General features: G+C 46.5%; 2 protein-coding genes across 3 annotated transcripts in view; one reads left to right on the forward strand and one right to left on the reverse strand.

Moving 5' to 3' along the window:
* The window catches only part of LOC311146035 (uncharacterized protein), a 120,639-nt gene extending 100,264 nt beyond the window's left edge, over positions 1–20,375 (forward strand). For both annotated transcript variants that reach the window (XM_084182477.1, XM_084182476.1), the window contains exons 10-11: positions 8,192–8,309; positions 16,589–20,375. In XM_084182477.1, coding sequence (XP_084038603.1) covers positions 8,192–8,309; positions 16,589–18,390 — 1,920 coding nt within the window. In that variant the 3' untranslated portion in view covers positions 18,391–20,375. The remainder of the gene's footprint in view (positions 1–8,191; positions 8,310–16,588) is intronic.
* The window catches only part of nsd2 (nuclear receptor binding SET domain protein 2), a 53,208-nt gene continuing 44,317 nt past the window's right edge, over positions 18,658–27,548 (reverse strand). The window contains exons 20-21 of the mRNA XM_084182475.1: positions 27,014–27,215; positions 18,658–20,567 (exon numbers count right to left, since the gene is read on the reverse strand). Coding sequence (XP_084038601.1) covers positions 20,404–20,567; positions 27,014–27,215 — 366 coding nt within the window. The 3' untranslated portion in view covers positions 18,658–20,403. The remainder of the gene's footprint in view (positions 20,568–27,013; positions 27,216–27,548) is intronic.

Below are 27,548 nucleotides of genomic sequence, written 5' to 3' on the forward strand. Positions count from 1 at the left end.
CTACTAGACAGACAGACAGAACTACTCTACTAGACAGACAGAACTACTCTACTAGACAGACTGTTACGAACCCCGTGGCTCTAAACGTCTAGGGTGGATGGACATGAGACCCGTAACATAAATTATGCAAATTAGTAGTGTGGCATGGAGCAGTGAGAACAAAGGTGACACAACAACCATGAACTACCGTCAAACACAAATGGTTTATTACTAAACACACGGTAAAGGTTTGGGAAAAAGGGCTGAGCAGGACCCAAGAAATGAAACAATAGTGTAAAACCCCCTAAACTGATCTAGCCTGCCTGAAGAACCGCTAGGCTACTGCTACCATACAAAAATACAGTGGGTGGTCCGCTCAGGTCTAACTGGTGTTTATAGACAGATTTCTTCCTACGGGTAATGTACGCCCAAGGGCAACTAGCTTAAACTCCCCTTTTCCCAAAAACACACAAAGCTACTAAACAGGGTAATCAGCAATAAAGTACGTACACAATACACAGGACACAACAGTATCCACACTCACATAAAGAAATGGCTTCTAACAAAGTTACCAATAGGGTAACCAACAACTTAGTGAGTACACAACACACAGGACACCACCGTGTCCATACTCACATATGGCAAAAATCTCTCTCTTGCAACACACACAAGTTTGGTTTTTATAACATGGGATGTGTGATTGAACAAACGAGTAACAGGTGGTGCAATTCACAGGAATGTTCACTGATTGGTCCAATCATCAGACACCTCAACGACCACCAATCAGGAACATACAGGACACCTGTGATTAGGGCAGAAGGAGAGAAAAACACAGGACACAGGATACCTGTATCCGTAACACTCCCACCCTTAAAAGAGCAAACCACAATGGTTTGCGACACACGTACTATCACAACACCCAAATTCACAAATCATCCTGCCGGGATAACAAAAAAAAACCTAGATCATTACACACGAGACAAAGCATCTGCCAACACATTATCCAACCCCTTTTTGTGGCGGATCTCCAAATTATAATTTTGCACGACAAGTGCCCAACGCATAAGGCGTTGGTTCTGGTTGTACATCCGGTGGAGAAAACCTAAGGGGTTATGGTCAGTATACACTATTACTGGTAATGCACTGGAACCAACATAAACTTCAAAGTACTGCAGAGCTAACAACAAAGCTAGAGCTTCTTGTTCAATGGTGGAATAGTTTGTCTGACATTTGTTAAATTTCCGTGAAAAATAACAGACAGGATGGTCCACTCCACTCTGGTCTTGCTGCAGTAGAACAGCACCAGCACCTCTGGCACTTGCATCTACCTCCAGTTTAAACGGCCGCTCAAAATCTGGCGCAGCAAGAACAGGAGTACTACACGAGTGCTTTAGCAGTGTTGAAAGCAGTACAACAATCTTCAGACCATACAAATTTTCTCGCCGGACTGAGCAAATCCGTTAATGGAGCAACTACCGCAGATAAATTTTTACAGAAACTACGGTAGTAGCCAACCATCCCTAAAAAACGGCGTAGCTCTCTTCTGGTGGTAGGTGCGGGAAATGCGTTTATAGCTGAGACCTTGGCATCTACAGGGCGCACCTGACCATGGCCGACCTGTTTACCAAGATACGTAACAGTGGCCTTCCCAAACTCACACTTTGCTAAGTTCAGGGTTAGAGAAGCGGTTGCTAGACGTTCACACACTACCCTTAGAGTGTTAACATGATCAGACCACTCAGTTGAATAAATTACCAGATCATCAAGGTAAGCACTACAATTAGGAACTCCAGCCAATACTGTGTTAACCAGGCGTTGGAAAGTGGCTGGTGCGTTCCGCATCCCAAATGCCATGACAGCATATTGTAGGAAGTGATCTGGGGTCACAAAGGCAGAGATGTCGGAGGCACGTGGGGTTAACGGCACTTGCCAGTAACCTTTTAGAAGATCTAGTTTGGTTACATAAGTAGCAGCACCAACAGTATCAATACAGTCATCCAGTCTGGGTAACGGGAACGAGTCGGGCACTGTGACAGCATTGACCTTCCGATAGTCCGTACATAATCTGGATGTCCCATCAGGTTTAGGAACCAGAATGCACGGAGAACTCCAAGGACTTGAACTTGGCATAGCCAGGTTATTCTCCAGCAAATAACCGACCTCACCCCTCATTATCTTTCTCTTAGCGACGTTGACACGATAAGGATGTTGCTTGATAGGTGCAGCGTTTCCAACATTAATGTCATGTTCTAACACATTTGTACATGTAGGAACATCATTAAAAAGACATGGAAAGCTGTGTAATAGTCTCACAATATCATCTGACTGTCTGTCCGTTAAATGAATCAGGCTTGACGGGAGAGACAGCAGCATCTCTGAATTGGGCAATCTAGCACACTGCTGCTGAGTATTGCGCAACTCCAAACCATCTCCGTCCACATCATTAACATGACCTCCCACTACAGCCGTAGCAGCAACAGAGACAGCCGACTCGGCCAGTTTCTCTGGACTGTCTACCTGAGTAACGGGTCTGGTGTGGTATGTCTTCAACATGTTAACGTGGCACACACGAGATTGGCGTTTTCTATCAGGAGTCTGTATCACATAGTCAGTTTCAGTTAGTTTCTTTTCAATGACATAAGGACCAGAGAAACGTGCTGACAATGACGCTCCTGGCACAGGCAACAACACAAGAACTCGGTCACCTGGCTGCAGTGAACGAGAAACAGCCTGTGTGTCATAGTGTCGTTTCATCCGTTTCTGTGAGGAAGACAGCGCTTCCTTTGCTAGAGCACAGGCAGCATGTAGGCGCTCACGAAAGCGACTAACGTAGTCCAACACATTTTCTTTCACACACAACTCTTGTGACAAAAACTGATCCTTAAGGACTTTCATAGGTCCTCTCATGGTGTGTCCAAACACCAGTTCAGCTGGGCTGAACCCTAGGGATTCCTGTACTGTCTCACGGACAGCAAACAACACTAGAGGAACTCCCTCATCCCAATCTTTCTCAGATTCCAAGCAATATTTACGGAGCATAGACTTCAGGGTCTGATGCCAACGTTCAAGCGCACCCTGAGACTCTGGGTGATATGCGCTTGACACACGGTGTGTAACTGACAAGGATTTTAACACTTGTTTGAAAAGTTTAGAAAGGAAATTCGTACCCTGATCAGTTTGTATCACCCTAGGTAATCCAAAAGTTGAGAAGAATTTGATCAACGCTTTACTCACCACTGGAGCAGTAATCCTTCGCAGAGGAATGGCCTCTGGGTACCTGGTGGCCACACACATAATTGTCAACATAAACTGGTTACCAGATTTTGTTTTTGGTAATGGTCCAACACAATCAACCATCACATGTTCGAATGGTTCACCTATGGCCGGTATGGGACAAAGAGGCGCGGGGGAAATAACCTGGTTCGGTTTCCCAACTACTTGACAGGTGTGGCAAGTCCGACAGAACTGAGCCACATCTTGTTTTAAGCCAGGCCAAAAGAAATGTCGCAAAACACGATCATAAGTCTTGGTGACTCCCAGATGTCCGGACCACTGGTGATCATGAGCGAGGGATAAAACATTTTGTCGAAAGGCTGTAGGAATCACTATTTGGTAAACAGCATTCCAATCTCCGCCAGCGTCAACATGGGATGTCCATTTACGCATGAGGAGATTACCATCAATGAAGTATGCCATGTTTTTCTTCTTTAGCTCGTCCTCTGAGACAACACTAGAAAAACATTTAGCCAGACTAATGTCAACCTGTTGGTTAGCGATCAGCTGCTCACGAGTAACTGGTAACTGTATTGCTTCAGCAACAAGTTCCACATCCTTCTTCCTTTCTCTGGGCTGTTGGTCAGACTGCACCAGCTTACCAGAGGTAGCACCCGAACTATCCTCTGGGTCACACTCTCTGAATAGAATCGTGTCTGACAAATCTACCACTTCACCCACTTGTCGTGCTTGAGCACGTGTGACAGCACAAGCGGGGAACACATCTGGATAACCCTGTGCCAGCTCCTCGGAGAGAGACTGGTCACTTTTATCCAATACCTCCAATATGGGTATTACCTTTCCTCCGGCAATATCGTTGCCCATTATGAAGGTCACCCCTTTTACTGGCAACATCGGACGTACGCCAACTCTGAACAATCCACTGACTAACTCAGAGTGTACGTTCACAAAGTGCAATGGCACTGGGACGAAACCCATTTCAATTCCTTGTACTAACACACTGGAACCACAATATGTATTATTAGACAAGGGCAACACATCAGCTAGTATGAACGACTGCGCCGCACCAGTATCTCTGAGGATTCTAACTGGACGCTGAGACGCTTCATCATCTGATATAGAAACAAACCCCTCAAAAATGAACGGTTCATAACTGTGATCTGGGACAGGGACTTTCAAACCACATTCACTATGAGGCTTCTGTCTTGATTCCGGCCTTACAACCGTACGAATCAGCCCAACACCCGTTGGCGGCCTGGCGTGCTGAGGCATCCCCGGTTTGCGTTTTAGCAGAAAGCAATCATTAACTATATGTCCCACCTTATGACAATAGAAACAGTGACGCACATCTTTTGGGCGTGCTGGATGTACTGCTGGTCGACTAGGATTAAAAGTTAGCAACTCCGCAGCCCGGCTCTCCGTACGAGCCGAAAACACGCTCTTATGCGTCAACACAAACTCGTCTGCCAATACAGACGCTTCCGACAGTGAGGATACTTTCTGTTCGTTCAGATAAACTACAATGCGTTCCGGTAAACAATTTTTAAACTCTTCTAACAAGATTAACTCCCGTAGAGAGTTAAAATCAGTTACCTTACTAGCACTGTGCCATTTGTCAAACAGATTTCCTTTGTCTCTAGCAAACTCCACATAAGTCTGAGTAGGAGACTTTTTATGAGACCTAAATCTCTGTCGATATGCCTCAGGAACAAGCTCATAGGCACGAAGAACAGTAGCTTTGACCACTTCATAATTCAAACTGTCTTCAAGAGGTAGCGCTGCCAGAACCTCTTGGGCTTTACCTGTTAGCTTACACTGAAGTAATAGGCACCATACCTCGTCGGGCCATTTCAATGCTACCGCTATACGTTCAAAAACACTGAAATAGGAATCAACCTCTGACTCCCTGAACACAGGTACCAAGGTGATCTGCCTACTAATATCAAACATAGCAGCCGACACAGCTGGTGAGGATGGCTCACTAGCAGGCATAGTATTAGCAGAGACTAACCTCGCTGTTTCTGCCTCTAGTTCCATTTTACGCATCTCCAGTTCCATCTTACGCGTCTCCAGTTCTTGATCAAGCCTACGCGTCTCCAGTTCCATCTTACGCGTCTCCTGTTCTATCTTACGCGTCTCCTGTTCTGCCTCTAGCTCCATTTTACGCATCTCCAGCTTGTCTTGCCTGATTTGTGCCCGCTCTTCCGCCTCTATTTGGAGCCGTGTCGAGCGGACATCCATCCTGGCATCACTGTCAGTCAGTGGGGAGAGGGGGTCATAACGGGGCAATGTGGCTGGAGCCTTAGTCTCTTCCTCAGACACTGATGGGCTTACAGGAACAGCAACCACATCCCCTACAGGAGCAGCAGACTCAGGCGGCGGTAACTCAAGCACTCGCTCGTTCAACAATATCGCTAGCACTACTTCCCTAACTTCTGCTTTCACTAAACCCCTCGGTATGGGTACAGAAAAGTGGTCAGCCAAAGCCTGTAGATCCACTCTACGACAATTCTCAAAAACCCCCCACGTAGGGTTTTCCAAAAATGCCTCCAACTCAAAAGTAGCCATTCTACTAGCAACACGAGCCGTCGACTACTGAACACAAAAAAAAAAACAGGTAGTACAGCTGCCAAGCTCAACACTGAACCAGACACTTACTAATTTGCACGAGTAGCATGGGATGGATCCCGGACGAACCCCCACTTTATGTTACGAACCCCGTGGCTCTAAACGTCTAGGGTGGATGGACATGAGACCCGTAACATAAATTATGCAAATTAGTAGTGTGGCATGGAGCAGTGAGAACAAAGGTGACACAACAACCATGAACTACCGTCAAACACAAATGGTTTATTACTAAACACACGGTAAAGGTTTGGGAAAAAGGGCTGAGCAGGACCCAAGAAATGAAACAATAGTGTAAAACCCCCTAAACTGATCTAGCCTGCCTGAAGAACCGCTAGGCTACTGCTACCATACAAAAATACAGTGGGTGGTCCGCTCAGGTCTAACTGGTGTTTATAGACAGATTTCTTCCTACGGGTAATGTACGCCCAAGGGCAACTAGCTTAAACTCCCCTTTTCCCAAAAACACACAAAGCTACTAAACAGGGTAATCAGCAATAAAGTACGTACACAATACACAGGACACAACAGTATCCACACTCACATAAAGAAATGGCTTCTAACAAAGTTACCAATAGGGTAACCAACAACTTAGTGAGTACACAACACACAGGACACCACCGTGTCCATACTCACATATGGCAAAAATCTCTCTCTCTTGCAACACACACAAGTTTGGTTTTTATAACATGGGATGTGTGATTGAACAAACGAGTAACAGGTGGTGCAATTCACAGGAATGTTCACTGATTGGTCCAATCATCAGACACCTCAATGACCACCAATCAGGAACTTACAGGACACCTGTGATTAGGGCAGAAGGAGAGAAAAACACAGGACACAGGATACCTGTATCCGTAACACAGACAGACAGACAGACAGAACTACTCTACTAGACAGACAGACAGACAGAACTACTCTACTAGACAGACAGAACTACTCTACTAGACAGACAGACAGACAGACAGACAGACAGACAGACAGACAGACAGAACTACTCTACTAGACAGACAGACAGACAGAACTACTCTACTAGACAGACAGACAGACAGAACTACTCTACTAGACAGACAGACAGACAGAACTACTCTACTAGACAGACAGACAGACAGACAGACAGACAGAACTACTCTACTAGACAGACAGAACTACTCTACTAGACAGACAGACAGACAGAACTACTCTACTAGACAGACAGACAGACAGACAGACAGAACTACTCTACTAGACAGACAGACAGACAGAACTACTCTACTAGACAGACAGACAGACAGACAGACAGAACTACTCTACTAGACAGACAGACAGACAGAACTACTCTACTAGACAGACAGACAGACAGAACTACTCTACTAGACAGACGGACAGACAGACAGAACTACTCTACTAGACAGACGGACAGACAGACAGAACTACTCTACTAGGCAGACAGACAGAACTACTCTACTAGACAGACAGACAGACAGACAGACAGACAGACAGACAGACAGACAGAACTACTCTACTAGACAGACAGACAGACAGACAGACAGACAGAACTACTCTACTAGACAGACAGACAGACAGAACTACTCTACTAGACAGACAGACAGACAGACAGACAGACAGAACTACTCTACTAGACAGACAGACAGACAGACAGACAGAACTACTCTACTAGACAGACAGACAGACAGACAGAACTACTCTACTAGACAGACAGACAGACAGAACTACTCTACTAGACAGACAGACAGACAGACAGAACTACTCTACTAGACAGACAGACAGACAGACAGAACTACTCTACTAGACAGACAGACAGACAGACAGACAGACAGACAGACAGACAGAACTACTCTACTAGACAGACAGACAGACAGACAGACAGACAGACAGAACTACTCTACTAGACAGACAGACAGACAGAACTACTCTACTAGACAGACAGACAGACAGACAGAACTACTCTACTAGACAGACAGACAGACAGACAGAACTACTCTACTAGACAGACAGACAGACAGACAGAACTACTCTACTAGACAGACAGACAGACAGAACTACTCTACTAGACAGACAGCAGCTGGAAACAGAACACTTAGCGAGAGACAGAGGACCAGAATGTCACCCTACTCATGTTGTAGTTGTGTATGACAAGATGAGATAGAATGGGTCCATATGCTGGGGAGTATGTATGGGACGTTTGAGTCTGTAAAATGACAGGTTCTGCGTGTCACCTGGTTCTGCGTGTCACCTGGTTCTGCGTGTCACCTGGTTCTGCGTGTCACCTGGTTCTGCGTGTCACCTGGTTCTGCGTGTCGCCTGGTTCTGCGTGTCACCTGGTTCTGCGTGTCACCTGCTTGTGTTGCAGGTGCGTAACCTGACCTACATGGTGACCCGGAGGGAGAAGATTAAGAGGTCTCTGTGGAGGATCCAGGAACAGATCTTCACACACCAGGCCCTGCTGCTGGACCAGGAGATCATCAACGGTACGTCATGGTTAGGGCTAGACTGGTACGTCATGGTTAGGGCTAGACTGGTTAGGGCTAGACTGGGACGTCATGGTTAGGGCTAGACTGGTTAGGGCTAGACTGGGACGTCATGGTTAGGGCTAGACTGGGACGTCATGGTTAGGGCTAGACTGGTTAGGGCTAGACTGGTTAGGGCTAGACTGGTTAGGGCTAGACTGGTACGTCATGGTTAGGGCTAGACTGGTTAGGGCTAGACTGGTACGTCATGGTTAGGGCTAGACTGGTACGTCATGGTTAGGGCTAGACTGGTTAGGGCTAGACTGGTTAGGGCTAGACTGGTTAGGGCTAGACTGGTTAGGGCTAGACTGGTACGTCATGGTTAGGGCTAGACTGGGACGTCATGGTTAGGGCTAGACTGGTTAGGGCTAGACTGGTACGTCATGGTTAGGGCTAGACTGGTACGTCATGGTTAGGGCTAGACTGGTTAGGGCTAGACTGGTACGTCATGGTTAGGGCTAGACTGGTACGTCATGGTTAGGGCTAGACTGGTTAGGGCTAGACTGGTTAGGGCTAGACTGGTACGTCATGGTTAGGGCTAGACTGGTACGTCATGGTTAGGGCTAGACTGGTACGTCATGGTTAGGGCTAGACTGGTTAGGGCTAGACTGGTACGTCATGGTTAGGGCTAGACTGGTTAGGGCTAGACTGGTACGTCATGGTTAGGGCTAGACTGGTACGTCATGGTTAGGGCTAGACTGGTTAGGGCTAGACTGGTTAGGGCTAGACTGGTTAGGGCTAGACTGGTTAGGGCTAGACTGGTACGTCATGGTTAGGGCTAGACTGGGACGTCATGGTTAGGGCTAGACTGGTTAGGGCTAGACTGGTACGTCATGGTTAGGGCTAGACTGGTACGTCATGGTTAGGGCTAGACTGGTTAGGGCTAGACTGGTACGTCATGGTTAGGGCTAGACTGGTACGTCATGGTTAGGGCTAGACTGGTTAGGGCTAGACTGGTACGCCATGGTTAGGGCTAGACTGGTACGTCATGGTTAGGGCTAGACTGGTACGTCATGGTTAGGGCTAGACTGGTTAGGGCTAGACTGGTACGTCATGGTTAGGGCTAGACTGGTACGTCATGGTTAGGGCTAGACTGGTTAGGGCTAGACTGGTACGTTATGGTTAGGGCTAGACTGGGACGTCATGGTTAGGGCTAGACTGGTTAGGGCTAGACTGGTTAGGGCTAGACTGGTTAGGGCTAGACTGGTACGTCATGGTTAGGGCTAGACTGGTTAGGGCTAGACTGGTACGTTATGGTTAGGGCTAGACTGGTACGTCATGGTTAGGGCTAGACTGGTTAGGGCTAGACTGGTTAGGGCTAGACTGGTTAGGGCTAGACTGGTACGTCATGGTTAGGGCTAGACTGGTTAGGGCTAGACTGGTTAGGGCTAGACTGGTTAGGGCTAGACTGGTTAGGGCTAGACTGGTACGTTATGGTTAGGGCTAGACTGGTACGTCATGGTTAGGGCTAGACTGGTACGTCATGGTTAGGGCTAGACTGGTACGTTCGGGACGGATTAGGGTTAGTTATTTAATGGTTAGACGTTATAATAAAATAATAATATATAGCTAATACTAATAATGTAAAGCTCCCATGTGCTTCTCTGGTTGTCTCCCACCATGAAATCGAGGAGGGGGGACTATGGATCTGTCTCTGTCCGTACGTGTGTGTGTGCTAACGTGCTAACGGACATCACATGCGATATCTCAGACACCACTGGCCCCATTTTGACGAAACTTGGGTGAATGATGCTTCTTGCCATAGATATCCGGCATTTACAAAATTACACGGATTGCCCAGATGGTGGCGCTATAACAGGTGATTGAAAATGCGAACTTTGAAAGGTCACGCCCCCTCCCCTCCCCCCGTTTGACCTAAAGTCATGAAATTCAGTGCATAGGTCCCCCATAGGGTTAGGGTTCTCCTCACAGGGACCTCAGGTCCCTCTCCTCACAAGGACCTCAGGGACCCATAGGTCCCTCTCCTCACAAGGACCTCAGGGACCCATAGGTCCCTCTCCTCACAAGGACCTCAGGGACCCATAGGTCCCTCTCCTCACAAGGACCTCAGGGACCCATAGGTCCCTCTCCTCACAAGGACCTCAGGGACCCATAGGTCCCTCTCCTCACAGGGACCTCAAGGGCCCATAAGGTCCACCATAATGGGTTTTCTGCCATTTAGAATTTTGTTCAACACTTAAAACGCTCCTCCTCTGGCACCGAATGACCGATCTGCACGTAACTTGTTATGTGGCATCTATGGATCTATACGCTCCTCCTCTGGCACCGAATGACCGATCTGCACGTAACTTGTTATGTGGCATCTATGGATCTATACGCTCCTCCTCTGGCACCGAATGACCGATCTGCACGTAACTTGTTATGTGGCATCTATGGACAAAGGTCTGTCAGACTGGTAGCTAAAAGAACATGATACTAGTCTGTTATTGACCAATAAACGGTCTGGCACATAAATATATATACATTAGTCAAGGATATTCGTATTGTAACTAGGGCTGTTAAACAATTAAAATAATTAATTGCGATTAATCTCATGATTTTCTGTAGTTAATTAGGGTATCCAATCAAAAGCTTTTTGACCAATGGATAAAATATGTTAATTGTGTAGATAATCCTTTAAAAATAACAAAGGTCCAAACCTCATGTATCTTTCGTAATCTGTTCAAAGGTTATTGGCGGTTTTACCCTTGTAGGATGGCCAGAATTAGGGTGACAAAATCAAAGAAAAAAAGTGGTCAAAAATTATCAGCAAGATTCTCTGCAAGAATGAAGGCTACTGGCCACCTGACAGGCTCACTTTCCCCTTGAACTCGTCATCTTTCTTCTCCAATCCGCAGGACATAAAACAATATAGAGGTAAGATATCGATTTTGAGACATGACGTAGTATTTTCATATTTTAGTATACGCTTTTCATATTCATTTGAAATTCCTGTTCTTTTTACAAAAACAAGCGTATCTCTGCGAAATGTCAATGGTGCACTGAGCGTATACCAAGCTTTTTATTTTCAAAGCCTTTTTCATTTAATTCTGCTTGTGTCATGCTAATTCTGTTGGAAATAAACTTTGAAGACGACGACCCCAAATTGTAAAATTCTCAAGTTGTTACAAGAAACCTGCACCGCTATGTCAACTAAGCTCAGTGCTTATTATAGGATGTATTAGGTTATGAAATCCGACTTTTTAGATATAATGTTATAATATGTTAGAGAAAGAGCCCACTGAACGATTCAGAACATGAATAATCATGTCTTGGTAAAATTTATTTTTTAACACAAGGAAGTAACATTTCATCACCAAAGTGCGTTTTCACCCTAAGTTAATCGCGATTAATCACAATTTTTGTTTTTGCTCAACAAAATAAATATTTTTTTCATTTAAAAAGCAGTGCGTTGAGTTACAGGAATATGCTTTGATTGTAAGGGACAGAAACCAAATGCTCCCAATGTTTAAGTTACTTACATTTCAACAACATTGATAAGAGAGAGTAACACTTGATCGGGCACGAACGAACACACACACACACACACACACACACACGTACTGTTAAAGCTACAGGCGTTCTAAATGGGTGTTCTACCAATGTCTGATTGAAGGATTGACTACAGGAAAAAAACTATGGATACAGTGCCTTCTGAAAGTATTCAGACCCCTTGACTTCGAATTTTGTTACGTTACAGCTTTATTCTAAAATGTATTACATTGTTTTTTTTCCTCATCAATCTACACACAATACCCCATAATGAAATGTTTGCTAATTTATTAAAAATAAAAAAACTGAAATATAACATATACGTAAGTATTCAGACCCTTTACTCTACTTTGTTGAAGAACCTTTGGCAGCGATTACAGCCTAGAGTCTTCTTGGGTATGACGCTACATGCTTGGCATACCTGTATTTGGGGAGTTTCTCCCATTCTTCTCTGCAGATCCTCTCAAGCTCTGTCAGGTTGGATGGGGAGCGTTGCTGCACAGCTATTTTCAGGTCTCTCCAGAGATGTTCGATCAGGTTCAAGCCCGGGCTCTGGCTGGGCCACTCAAGGACATTCAGAGACTATTCCCGAAGCCACTCCTGCATTGTCTTGGCTGTGTGCTTAGGGTTGTTGTTCTGTTGGAAGTTGAACCATCACCCCAGTCTGAGGTCCGGAGCGCTCTGGAGCAGGCTTTCATGAAGGATCTCTCTGTACTTTTCTCCGTTCCGCTTTCCCTCGATCCTGACTAGTCTCCCAGTCCCTGCCGCTGAAAAACATCCCCACAGCGTGATGCTGCCACCCCCATGCTTCACCGTAGGGATGGTGCCAGGTTTCCTCCAGACGTGACGCTTGGCATTCAGGCTAAAGAGTTCAATCTTGGTTTCATCAGACCAGAGAATCTTGTTTCTCATTGTCATAGTCCTTTAGGAGCCTTTTGGCAAACTCCAAGCAGGCTGTCATGTGCCTTTTACTGAGGAGTGGCTTCCATAAAGGCCTGATTGGTGGAGTGCTGCAGAGATGGTTGTCCTCATGTAAGGTTCTCCCATCTCCACAGAGGAACTCTGGAGCTCTGTCAGAGTGACCATCAGGCTCTTGGTCACCTCCCTGACCAAGGCCCTTCTCCCCCGATTGCTCAGTTTGGCCGGGCGGCCAGCTCTAGGAAGAGTCTTGGTGGTTCCAAACTTTTTCCATTTAAGAATGATGGAGGCCACTGTGTTCTTGGAGACCTTCAATGCTGCAGAAAGTGTTTGGTACCCTTCCCCAGATCTGTGCCTCGACACAATCCTGTCTCGGAGCTCTACAGACAATTCCTTCGACCTCATGGCTTGGTTTTTTGCTCTGACATGCACTGTCAACTGTGGGACCTTATATAGACAGGTGTGCCTTTCCAAATCATGTCCAATCAATTGAATTTACCACAGGTGGACTCCAATCAAGTTGTAGAAACATCTCAAGGATGATCAATGGAAACAGGATGCACCTGAGCTCAATTTCGAGTCTCATAGCAACTAATGTAAACAACCCATGTGGAATTCCTGGTCTCTGGCAGCATTTGGAACTGCAGTCAAGAACGCCGAGTTCATTTACATTTGACATTTTAGTCATTTAGCAGACGCTCTTATCGAGAGTGACTTACAGTTAGTGAGTGCATACATTTTTCATACTGGCCCCCCGTGGGAATCGAACCCACAACCCTGGCGTTGCTGCCCTTCAGTCCCTTAACTTTTTGGCCCTGACGGAGACATGGATCACCCCAGAGAACACTGCTACTCCAGCTGCTCTCTCTTCATCTGACTATGTTTTCTCTCCTAGTCCGACAGCATCTGGTTGTCATGGTGATGGCACAGGGCTGCTCATTTCTCCCTCTCTCACCTGTCCATCTGCTCATTTGGATTCCATGCTGTCGCTGTCGCCTTTCCAGTCAAGCTTAATGTTGTTGTTGTCATCTATCGCCCACCAGGTGCCCTTAGAGAGTTCCTCAATGAGCTTGACACCTTGATAAGCTCATTTCCTGACGATGGCTCACCGCTCTTCATACTGGGCGACTTCAACCTCCCGACGTCTGCCTTCGATTAATTTCTTTCCAACTCTCTTTCCCCTCTTTGCCTCTTTTAAACTCACCCTTTCCCCTCTCACTCAAAAGGCAGGCAATACGCTTGACCTCATCTTTACTAGAGGCTGTTCTCCTACTAATCTCACTGCAACCCCCCCTCCAGGTCTCTGATCACTACTTTGTTTCCTTTTCTGTCTCCCTTTCCTCCAACCCTAACCACTCAGCCCCTAACCAGATGGTCATGCGCCATCGCAATCTTTGCTCTCTCTCTCCCACTACTCTCTCCTCTTCTATCCTATCATCTCTCCCTTCTGCTAAATCCTTCTCCCTCCTGTCTCCTGATTCTGCCTCTTCGACCCTACTATCCTCCCTTTCTGCATCCTATGACTTGCACTGTCCCCTTTCCTCCCGGCCGGCTCGATCCTCCCCTCCTCCTTCATGGCTGAGTGACTCATTGCGAGCTTACCGAACAGGGCTGAGTGACTCATTGAGAGCTTACAGAACAGGGCTGAGTGACTCATTGCGAGCTCACAGAACAGGGCTGAGTGACTCATTGCGAGCTTACCGAACAGGGCTGCAGGCAGCTGAGCGAAATGGAGGAAAACTAAACTTCCGGAGGACCTATCATCCTTTCACTCCCTCCTCTCTGTCTTCTCTTCCTCTGTATCCGCTGCTAAAGCCACTTTCTACCACTCTAAATTTAAAGCTTCTGCCTCTAACCCTAGGAAACTCTTTTCCACCTTTACATTTGAGACATTTAGCAGACGTACTTATCCAGAGCCACTTACAGTTCATCTTAAGATAGCTAGGTGGGACAACCACATACCACTGGCACAGAAAGTTAAGGGCTGGTTCTGGTATTTTTTTAAATGACCTCCTCCCTCCTTAATCTCGTTCTCTCTCAGAACGAACTTCTTGACCCTAACCAGTCAGGCTTCAAGACGGGTCACTCAACTGAGACTGCTCTCCTCTGATCTCATCCTTATAGATCTATCCACAACTGTCAGATCCTCCTCTCCACCCTCTCAGGGCTGGGTGTCTCAGGCTCTGCACACTCTTGGATTGCATCCTACCTGGCAGGCCGCTCCTACCAGGTGACGTGGAGAGGATCTGTGTCTGCACCATGTACTCTTACTACTGGTGTCCCCCAGGGCTCAGTTCTAGGCCCTCTCCTATTCTCTCTATACACCAAGTCACTCGGCTCTGTCATATCCTCACATGGTCTCTCCTATCATTGCTATGCAGATGACACTCAACTACTTTTCTCTTCCACCCTTCTGACACCCAGGTGGCAAGACGCATCTCTGCGTGCCTGGCAGATATCTCAGCTTGGATGTCGGCCCACCACCTCAAGCTCAACCTCAACAAGACAGAGCTGCTCTTCCTCCCGGAGAAGGCCTGTCCGCTCCAAGACCTCTCCGTCCCGGTTGACAATTCCACAGTGTCCCCCTCCCAGAAGGCAAATAACCATTTTGTGACCCTGGACAACACCCTGTCGTTCTCTGCAAACGTCAGAGCAGTGACCCGATCCTGCAGGTTCATGCTCTACAACATCCAGAGAGTACACAACCCTACCTCACACAGGAAGCGGCACAGGTCCTAATCCAGGCACTTGTCCTCTCCCGTCTGGATTACTGCAACTCGCTGTTGGCTGGGCTCCCCGCTTGTGCCGTCAAGGAAAAAAAGAATGCCTTTCGGGAACTAACACTTGCACGTAAAATAAAAAAAAAGTTATTTTTTACTAGCTCTGACTTCGCTGATAGCTACTTTATTGAGGAAAAATATACTTACTATGAGAGTGATATGTGGTTGTCCCACGTAGCTATCTTAAGATGAATGCACTAAATGTTAGCCACTCCGGATAAGAGCGTCCGCTAAATGACTAAAATGTGTACAGCTTATCATGAGGCGAGCAGAATCTCGAGACTTCCTTAATATTAGAGATCACGCACCAGCTGTTAACAAAGAGACACACCCCCTGAGCTTCCCCGACGCTGTCGTTCTGTCCTGCCGATGTATAGAAAAACTGCTAGATGTATATTTTCCATGTCAGCCATGACTCAGTGAAACATAGGATATTATAATCTTTTGACCTGACAACTACAACAAAAACAATATCTGAATGGAATGGAGGTCATTTTCTGATTAAAATCATTGTGGGAAGTTGGTTATATCAAGAGGCATTCAGCCATGGCATTGTAACGTTATTTTGGTTAGCTAGCTAACGTTAGCATAACTAGCTAGCTACTGTACTTCTGTACAATTGCTCAAAGCTGTGCCCATAATAAAGACCAACAACACTACATAACTGCAGCTGCCACCGAGTGCAGTGTCCAGTGTCCAGTGTCCAGGTGAAATAGGGTCCGTGCGGAAAACACGTGCGCTTAACGTGGACCCATGCGGAGAAGAAAAGGAGATGTGATTAAATGTGTCCAAAACATGATGGCATAGAACATGTAATGGGTTTAACTTTGACAGCCTTTTGGTTCACATGTTGCAAACACTTTCAAGACTCAACATATGCAATAATAATAATAATAATATGCAAGAACATTCATATCGACCATGTGCTATAACGGCCACGTTTATCTCTTGATCAGTCTGACTCGGAGTGATAACTGTTGTTAGGCAGATCAGTGTAATGTCCAGTTGACCCTGTGTTGACCCTGTGTTGTCTGGTGTTGTCTTCATCAGGGTGTCTGAACGACAGCGTGGTACTCAGTGTGGTTTCGGCTCCAATGGCGGTGTTGGGATACAGCGGCCTGAAGACCCATAGGAGAGACCGAGGGAGGGGAGGGCACCGGAAAGGAGGCCTACATCTACCACACAGTCTGACTGGGGGAGGCAGACACGTCAGAGGAGAGACAGACAACCATACCAGAGGAGAGAGAGACAACCATACCAGAGGAGAGAGAGACAACCATACCAGAGTAGAGAGAGACAACCATACCAGAGGAGAGAGAGAGAACCATACCAGAGGAGAGAGAGAGAACCATACCAGAGGAGAGAGAGACAACCATACCAGAGGAGAGACAGACAACCATACCAGAGTAGAGACAGACAACCATACCAGAGTAGAGACAGACATCAACTCCAGGATGGAAAGTAGAGAGAGCGGCAGATTCAGAGTGGAGGGTAGGAGGAGCCTGAGGAAGGAGGTCCCAGAACCTGAGCAGCAGAAGATCAGCAGGAGGAGAGGAGAGGAGGACCAGGGAACGGAGGAAAGGAAGAAGAGGAGGAGAGAAGAGGAGGACCAGGGAACAGAGAAGAGGAGGAGAGGAGAGGACCAGGGAATGGAGGAAAGGAAGAAGGGGAGAGGAGAGGAGGACCAGGGAATGGAGAAGAGGAGGAGAGGTGAGGAGGACCAGGGAATGGAGGAGAGGAGAGGAGAGGAGGACCAGGGAACGGAGAGGAGGAGAGGAGAGGAGGACCAGGGAACAAAGGAGAGGAAGAGGAGGAGAGGAGAGGAGGACCAGGGAACAAAGGAGAGGGAGAGGAGGAGAGGAGAGGGGGACCAGAGAACAAAGGAGAGGAGGAGAGGAGAGGACCAGGGAACGAGGAGGAGAGGAGAGGACCAGGGAACGAGGGAGAGGAGGAGAGGAGAGGAGGACCAGGGAACGAGGGAAAGGAGGAGAGGACTCAAGGAAAGCTCTATCAAAGCCAAAACCAGTGAGAAACCTGCGAGTAGGGTCAGTGATATGACTGACGCTAGGATTAATGTTAGTGATATGATTGAAGCTAGGGTTAGGTTAACTAGGATCAAGGTTCATAATGTGACTGAGGCTAGGGTCAGGTTAACGAGGGTTAGGGTTAGTGATCATGTGACTGAAGTGAAGGATAGGAAGGCCAGGCTCAGCGGAACAGAGGACAGCCAATCAGACCCCAGAGACACCACTGTACCCATGACAACCAAACACAACGGCTGGCTAGCCAGTGGGCCTGGCGGCAGCAATCTTAAAAACTGGGGTAAATTCAGAATCCCCAAGAGGAGCGAAAGGCCAAAGGAGGAGCCATCAATCCCCAACCCCCCACAGAGCAGGCCTCTTAACCACAACCCCCCACAGAGCAGGCCTCTTAACCACAACCCCCCACAGTGCAGGCCTCTTAGCCACAACCCCCCACAGCGCAGACCTCCTAACCACAACCCCCCACAGGGCAGACCTCCTAACCACAACCCCCCACAGCGCAGACCTCCTAACCACAACCCCCCACAGGGCAGACCTCCTAACCACAACCCCCCACAGGGCAGACCTCCTAACCACAACCCCCCACAGGGCAGACCTCTGCACAGAACTCCCCCCAACACCAGTGAGCTGTCGTACCCCAGGACACGACTCCGAACTGGGACAGAGAGCGATGGGTACTCCTCCGCTACCCCTGAAACTCCGCCCAGTGGGGTGGATATGGAGGCGTGTCAGAAGAGATGCCACTCCCACCAGCTGAGGGGCGGGGCCTACGGCTCTGACATCATCCACCAAGAGGTTCTAGCCTCCTGATGACATCATCCTGCTGAGAAACAAACAGCACCATGTTTATAGAAAACGAAGCTAGCCCATGGTTGCTTTTAATATTTTATTTTTTCATAATCAAATTTACAGAACTGATATTTATTTTTTTATTTGTATCATTTGTAAATATTTTCAATTCTGTTGAAAAACTTGTTTTATTGATAAGGTGTTATTTTTCAGTGAATGTATGATGGCCACTAACTCTAGACATGCTCATAGCCTCAACAAAATCACACCTGACAACTGATTTTTGTTGAAGCATAAGCCATGTATTTAATTTGTAGTTTGCGAAATCACATTATAGCACTTGCAGAATGGTAAAGTATGAATGAAGTATTGAATAATGGAAATTTAACCTGAAACCATGAAAACTACACAAAGAATCAGAATAAATCACATTTATATACTTCCCAGCAGTGAATCAAGAGGTTGGGGGAGAGAGGCCTGATATTGCTAGAGAACCTGAGAAACCCTTGAACCAATCAAGTGGAGGCTGATGCTGTGGAGGCGGCCGGGTATTGGTGAACTACGATAGCGTAATGAGGAACCTCCCTGGGCTAACACTGTCTGATGGTGCTTAGTGGTTAAGGCTGGATTCAATCTATCGCTGAAGTGTTAGATGGCGGGAAGGACTGACTGAGGTGTTAGATGGCGGGAAGGACTGACTGAGGTGTTAGATGGCGGGAAGGACTGACTGAGGTGTTAGATGGCGGGAAGGACTGACTGAGTTGACATATGCTGGAACGTTGCCTTTAAAATTTCAATCACGCTGACCTTCAGCGATACGGATTGAATAGAGCCTCAAGTCCATGACACGTCTAGTAGGAGTGCCGATCTAGGACCTGTCTGTCTGTCAGAGGCTTTATGGAGACTGGAGCTGAAGACAAACCACTTCCTGTTCTGACTCATCCAGGGGTCATCGGATGGACTTCCTGTGACAGATGTCATTCATCATGTGCCTATCTTTATTAAAAGTGTTTGCACTAAGACAGGATTGCTGGGCTGGGTTTGGAGGAAATCCTTTTTACAGAAAAACATTTTGTACCATCGACTGCTGCTGTATTGTCATTATGCAAATGACCAGTCATGTCTTAAATAAATTCTGGTGGATTTTCAAGTTTCACTCTTACATCACCTCAATGTGTTTCCTGAACACAGATTAAGGGATCATTAGACTGAATGGGGGAAATGTTCCAGACTTTTCTCCAGCAGATCGTGGACTGAACTAACCAATAAAGGCCTCTTTATTCTGGTATTAAAGCCACAGGTCCATGTTGATATTGATGACAGTGTTCTACGTCGTCGGGCACCAGATTGCTATGACGTGGGTTAGCTGATACGTAAAATACCTACGCAGGCGTCAGCAACGAAGAGACTGAGTTAAAGTCCACAATAAGGTTTCAGCTCTGTGCTTTAATAACACTCTGAACAGGTGGATATCACATTTCTGTACTAGCATTACTCAAATGAAAACAATTAGTTTAAAAAATATTCAGTACTTGTCTATAGTAAACGCAAGTCAAGACCTATCCATAGTGTCGTGTTTAACGATATTACTTCAGATAAAAACAGATCCAACCTGCCAACCTAGTACTAACAAGATTCCAGTATTATTATAATTTTGGTCTTTCATATACACACATACACATATATATATACACACACATAACATATAAACCTCTACTGGGGAGAGAAGGAGTGAAGAGACTAATGCTGTACCTGTCGTCTGTGCTTCTCTACCAGGTGTTCTCTCACTGCAGACAAGTTACAGACAAACAACAGGTACAAGCTGAGTGGAAGGACCCGATTGGCTGGCTGGCTGAGTGTAAAAGGACCTGATTGGTTGAATGAGCTGTAGAGCAGATCCCTGATGAGGAGAGACATCATACATACAGTGCTTTCTGTCTGTCATATTGAAAACATTATTATGGAGTTGGGTCCTGTTCTGCTGCAGGTCAGCACCTCCCAGACTGTAGACCTGAACTCTCAGTCCGCTCCGGGTCAGGGGTCATCGTGCTCCTGGCAGCAGAGTTGTCCAGTGTGGGGCCAGAGCCGCAGCGCCCCCTCCTGGTGGTTCTTGCAGAAGGAGTTGGGGCACAGCTGGCAGAACACCTCCGACGGCTTCCCACACACATCACAGTGGTGCCACGGGCAATCCCAGCGCCCTGAAATATAACAACATTAACATATTATACACAGAACAAAAATATAAAACAAAGTATTGGTCCCATGTTTCATGAGCTGAAATTAAAAAAAATCCCTGAAATGTCCGTTCCAGATGCACAAAAAGCTTATTTCTTTCAAATGTGTTTCCATCTCTGTTGGTGAGCATTTCTCCTTCTCCAAGATAATCCAAACCACCTGACAGGTGTGGCATATCAATAAACTGATTAAACAGAATGATCATTACACTTGTGCTGGGGACAATAAAAGGCCACTAAAATGGTGCTGAGGAGTATTTCTGTCTGTAATAAAGCCCTTTTGTGGGGAAAACCCAATTCTGATTGGCTGGGCATTATATTTTTGTTCAGCGCTGAACAAAAATATGAACACAACATGCAACAATTTCAAAGATTTTACTGAGTTCAGTGCATGCATGCATATATAAACTCAGCAAAAAAAAAAACATCCCTTTTTCAGGACCCTATCTTTCAAACATACTTGAAAAAAATCCAAATAACTTCACAGATCTTCATTGTAAAGAGTTTAAACTCTGTTTCCCATGATTGTTCAATGAACCATAAACAATTAATGAACATGCACCTGTGGAACGATCGTTAAGACACTAACAGCTTACAGACGGTAGGCAATTAAGGTCACAGTTATGAAAACTTAGGACACTAAAGAGGCCTTTCTACTGACTCTGAAAAACACCAAAAGAAAGATGCCCAGGGTCCCTGATCATCTGCGTGAACGTGCCTTAGGCATGCTGCAAGGAGGCATGAGGACTGCAGATGTGGCCAGGGCAATAAATTGCAATGTCCGTACTGTGAGACGCCTAAGACAGCGCTACAGGGAGACAGGACGGACAGCTGATCGTCCTCGCAGTGGCAGACCACGTGTAACAACATCTGCACAGGATCGGTACATCCGAACATCACACCTGCGGGACAGGAACAGGATGGCAACAACAACTGCCCGAGTTACACCAGGAACGCACAATCCCTCCATCAGTGATCAGACTGTCCGCAATAGGCTGAGAGAGGCTGGACTGAGGGCTTGTAGGCCTGTTGTAAGGCAGGTCCTCACCAGACATCACCGGCACAAACCCACCGTCGCTGGACCAGACAGGACTGGCAAAAAGTGCTCTTCACTGACGAGTCGCGGTTTTGTCTCACCAGGGGTGATGGTCGGATTCGCGTTTACCAGTCGAAGGAATGAGCGTTACACCGAGGCCTGTACTCTGGAGCGGGATCGATTTGGAGGTGGAGGGTCCGTCATGGTCTGGGGCGGTGTGTCACAGCATCATCGGACTGAGCTTGTTGTCATTGCAGGCAATCTCAACGCTGTGCGTTACAGGGAAGACATCCTCCTCCCTCATGTGGTACCCTTCCTACAGGCTCATCCTGACATGACCCTCCAGCATGACAATGCCACCAGCCATACTGCTCGTTCTGTGCGTGATTTCCTGCAAGACAGGAATGTCAGTGTTCTGCCATGGCCAGCGAAGAGCCCTGATCTCAATCCCATTGAGCACGTCTGGGACCTGTTGGATCGGAGGGTGAGGGTTAGGGCCATTCCCCCCAGAAATGTCCAGGAACTTGCAGGTGCCTTTGTGGAAGACTGGGGTAACATCTCACAGCAAGAACTAGCAAATCTGGTGCAGTCCATGAGGAGGAGATGCACTGCAGTACTTAATGCAGCTGGTGGCCACACCAGATACTGACTGTTACTTTTGACCACCCCCTTTGTTCAGGAAAACATTATTCAATTTCTGTTAGTCACATGTCTGTGGAACCTGTTCAGTTTATGTCTCAGTTGTTGAATCTTGTTATGTTCATACAAATATTTACACGTTAAGTTTGCTGAAAATAAACGCAGTTGACAGTGAGAGGACGTTTCTTTTATGCTGAGATAGATATATATATACACACACACAGTTGAAGTCGGATGTTTACATACACCTTAGCCAAATACATTTAAACTCAGTTTCACAATTCCTGACATTTAATCCTAGTAAAAATTCCCTGTCTTCGGTCAGTTAGGATCACCACTTTATTTTAAGAATGTGAAATGTCAGAATAATAGTAGAGAGAATGATTTATTTCAGCTTTTATATCTTTCATCACATTCCCAGGGGGTCAGAAGTTTACATACACTCAATTAGTATTTGGTAGCATTGCCTTTAAATTGTTTAACTTTGGGCAAACGTTTCGGGTAGCCTTCCACAAGCTTCCCACAATAAGTTGGGTGAATTTTGGCCCATTCCTCCTGACAGAGCTGGTGTAACTGAGTCAGGTTTGTAGGCCTCCTTGCTCGCACACGCTTTTTCAGTTCTGCCCACTAATTTTCTATAGGATTGAGGTCAGGGCTTTGTGATGGCCACTCCAATACCTTGACTTTGTTGTCCTTAAGCCATTTTGCCACTTTTGCCACTTTGGAAGTATGCTTGGGGTCATTGTCCATTTGGAAGACCCATTTGTGACCAAGCTTTAACTTCCTGACTGATGTCTTGAGATGTTGCTTCAATATATCCACATAATTTTCCTTCCTCATGATGCCATCTATTTTGTGAAGTGCACCAGTGCCTCCTGCAGCAAAGCACCCCCACAGCATGATGCTGCCACCCCCGTGCTTCACGGTTGGGATGGTGTTCTTCGGCTTGCAAGCCACCCTCCCCTTCCTCCAAACATAACGATGGTCATTATGGCCAAACAGCTATATTTTTGTTTCATCAGACCAGAGGACATTTCTCCAAAAAAGTACAATCTTCGTCCCCATGTGCAGTTGCAAACCGTAGTCTGGCTTTTTTATGGCGGTTTTGGAGCAGTGGCTTCTTCCTTGCTGAGTGGCCTTTCAGGTTATGTCGATATAGGACTCCTTTTACTGTGGATATAGATACTTTGTACCTGTTTCCTCCAGCATCTTCACAAGGTCCTTTGCTGTTGTTCTGGGATTGATTTGCACTTTTCGCACCAAAGTACATTCATCTCTAGGAGACAGAACGAATCTCCTTCATGACGGCTGCGTGGTCCCATGGTTTTTATACTTGCGTACTATTGTTTGTACAGATGAACGTGGTACCTTCAGGCGTTTGGAAATTGCTCCCAAGGATGAACCAGACTTGTGGAGGTCTACAAATTTTTTTCTGAGGTCTTGGCTGATTTATTTTGATTTTCCCATGATGTCAAGCAAAGAGGCACTGAGTTTGAAGGTAGGCCTTGAAATACATCCACAGGTACACTTCCAATTGACTCAAATTATGTAAATTAGCATATCAGAAGCTTCTAAAGCCATGACATCATTTTCTGGAATTTTCCAAGCTGTTTAAAGGCACAGTCAACTTAGTGTATGTAAACGTCTGACCCACTGGAATTGTGATACAGTGAATTATAAGTGAAATAATCTGTCTGTAAACAATTGTTGGAAAAATTACTTGTGTCATGCACAAAGTAGATGTCCTAACCGACTTGCCAAAACTATAGTTTGTTAACAAGAAATTAGTGGAGTGGTTGAAAAACAAGTTAATGACTCCAACCTAAGTGTATGTAAACTTCCAACTTCAACACAGATAGATATCTATATATAATATATATATACAACTTTTGACCGGTTATGTGTGTGTGTGTGTGTGTGTGTGTGTGTGTGTGTATATATATATATATATATATATATATATATATCTCTATCTATATATATATATATAGATATCTATCTATCTATCTATCTATCTATACACATACATACACACACACACACACACATAACCGGTCAAAAGTTATAACACCTACTCATTCAAGGGTTTTTCTTAATTTTTTACTATTTTCTACATTGTAGAATAATAGTGAAGACATCAAAACTATGAAGTAACACATGATGTAGTAACCAAAAAAGTGTTTAACAAATCAAAATATATTATATATTTGAGATTCTTCAAATAGCCACCCTTTGCCTTGACGACAGCTTTGCATACTATTGGCATTCTCTCAACCAGCTTCACCTGGAATGCTTTTCCAACAGTCTTGAAGATGTTCCCACATATGCTGAGCACTTGTTGGCTGCTTTTCCTTCAATCTTCTGTGCAACTCCTCAAACCATCTCAATTTGGTTGAGGTCGGGGGATTGTGGAGGCCAGGTCATCTGATGCAGCACTCCATCACTCTCCTTCTTGGTTAAATAGCCCTTACACAGCCTGGAGGTGTGTTTGGTCATTGTCCTGTTGAAAAACAAATGATAGCCCAAACCAGATGGGATGGCGTATCTCTGCAGAATGCTGTGGTAGCCATGCTGGTTTAGTGTGCCTTGAATTCTAAATAAATCACAGACAGTGTCACCAGCAAAGCACCATCACACCTCTGTACTTTGCTCCGTTCATCTTTCCCTCGATCCTGACTAGTCTCCCAGTCCCTGCCGCTGAAAAACATCCCCACAGCATGATGCTGCCACCACCATGCTTCACCGTAGGGATGGTGCCAGGTTTCCTCCAGAAGTGACGTTTGGCATTCAGGCAAAAGAGTTCAATCTTGGTTTCATCAGACCAGAGAATCTTGTTTCTCATGGTCTGAGAGTCCTTTAGGTGCATTTTGGCAAACTCCAAGTGGGCTGTCATGTGCCTTTTACTGAGGAGTGGCTTCTACCATAAAGGCCTGATTGGTGGAGTGCTGCAGAGATGGTTGTCCTTCTGGAAGGTTCTCCCATCACCACAGAGGAACTCTAGAGCTCTGTCAGAGTGACCATCAGGTTCTTGGTCACCTCCCTGACCAAGGCCCTTCTCCCCTGATTGCTCAGTTTGGCCGGGCGGCCAGCTCTAGGAAGAGCCTTGGTGGTTCCAAAATTCTTCCATTTAAGAATGATGGAGGCCACTGCAGAAATGTTTTGGTACTCTTCCCCAGATCGCTGCCTCGACACAATCCTGTCAAAGCTCAACGGACAATTCCTTCGACCGCTTGATTTTTTGCTCTGACATGCACTGTCAACTGTGGGACCTTATATAGACAGGTGTGTGCCTTTCCAAATGATGTCCAATCAAGTTGTAAAAACATCTAGGATGATCAATGGAAAGAGGATGTACCTGAGCTCAATTTCGAGTCTCCTAGCAAAGGGTCTGAATACTTATGTAAATAAGGTTTTTCTGTTTTTTTGTGCAAACATCTCTAAAAACCTGTTTTCGCTTTGTCATTATGGGGTATTGTGTGTAGATTGATGAGGGGAAAAAATAATTTAATCAATTTTAAAATAAGGCTGTAACGTAACAAAAGTGAAGGGGTCCGAAAACTTTCAGAATGCACTGTATAATATTGTGTGTTCGGGTTAGATGGATATATAATATTATTATTATGTGTTAGGGTTAGATGGATATATAATGTGTTAGGGTTAGATGGATATATAATGTGTTAGGGTTAGATGGATATATAATGTGTTAGGGTTAGATGGATATATAATGTGTTAGGGTTAGATGGATATATAATGTGTTAGGGTTAGATGGATATATAATGTGTTAGGGTTAGATAATATTATCCATCTAACCCTAACATAATATTATATATCTATCTAACCCTAACAGACACAGTGGTAGTGTTAGGGGGTTAGGGTTGGTAGGGTTAGGGGGTTAGGGGTGGTAGGGTTAGGGGGGGTATGGTTAGGGGGTTAGGGGTGGTAGGGTTAGGGGGGGTAGGGTTAGGGGTGGTAGGGTTAGGGGGTTAGGGGTGGTAGGGTTAGGGGGGGTAGGGTTAGGGGTGGTAGGGTTAGGGGGTTAGGGGTGTTAGGGTTAGGGGTGGTAGGGTTAGGGGGTTAGGGGTGGTAGGGTTAGGGGTGGTAGGGTTAGGGGTGGTAGGGTTAGGGGTGGTAGGGTTAGGGGTGGTAGGGTTAGGGGGTTAGGGGTGGTAGGGTTAGGGGTGGTAGGGTTAGGGGGTTAGGGGGTTAGGGGGTTAGGGGTGGTAGGGTTAGGTGGTTAGGGGTGGTAGGGTTAGGGGGTTAGGGGTGGTAGGGTTAGGGGGTTAGGGGTGGTAGGGTTAGGGGGTTAGGGGTGGTAGGGTTAGGGGGTTAGGGGTGGTAGGGTTAGGGGGTTAGGGGTGGTAGGGTTAGGGGTGGTAGGGTTAGGGGGTTAGGGGTGGTAGGGTTAGGGGTGGTAGGGTTAGGGGTGGTAGGGTTAGGGGTGGTAGGGTTAGGGGGTTAGGGTTAGGGGGTTAGGGGTGGTAGGGTTAGGGGGTTAGGGGTGGTAGGGTTAGGGGGTTAGGGGTGGTAGGGTTAGGGGGTTAGGGGTGGTAGGGTTAGGGGGTTAGGGGTGGTAGGGTTAGGGGTGGTAGGGTTAGGGGGTTAGGGGTGGTAGGGTTAGGGGGTTAGGGGTGGTAGGGTTAGGGGGTTAGGGGTGGTAGGGTTAGGGGGTTAGGGGGTTAGGGGTGGTAGGGTTAGGGGGTTAGGGGTGGTAGGGTTAGGGGGTTAGGGGTCTTACCGAAGGGCCTCTTGGTGCGGTCCAGGCAGGAGAGGTGGTAGGCCTTGGTGCAGCTCTTCTTGTCACACAGAACCAGCTGCCCTCCATCTCTGCAGCGGAAACACTCGTCCTCAGACTCCTTCCCCTCATTACGCACCCGGCGCTTCTTCACCTTCTTCTTGGGTTTCTTCCCCTTGGGCTCCACGGCCTGGCCACCAGAGGTCTGGACAGGGAAGAACAGTCAGATATGGGCCTGGCCACCAGAGGTCTGGACAGGAAACAGTCAGATAGGGGCATGGCCACCAGAGGTCTGGACAGGGAAGAACAGTCAGATATGGGCCTGGCCACCAGAGGTCTGGACAGGGAAGAACAGTCAGATATGGGCCTGGCCACCAGAGGTCTGGACAGGAAACAGTCAGATAGGGGCATGGCCACCAGAGGTCTGGACAGGAAACAGTCAGATAGGGGCATGGCCACCAGAGGTCTGGACAGGAAACAGTCAGATATGGGCCTGGCCACCAGAGGTCTGGACAGGGAAGAACAGTCAGATATGGGC

Source organism: Coregonus lavaretus (assembly GCF_964263955.1).
Source record: "Coregonus lavaretus genome assembly, chromosome: 18".
Classification (NCBI taxonomy): Eukaryota; Metazoa; Chordata; class Actinopteri; order Salmoniformes; family Salmonidae; genus Coregonus; species Coregonus lavaretus.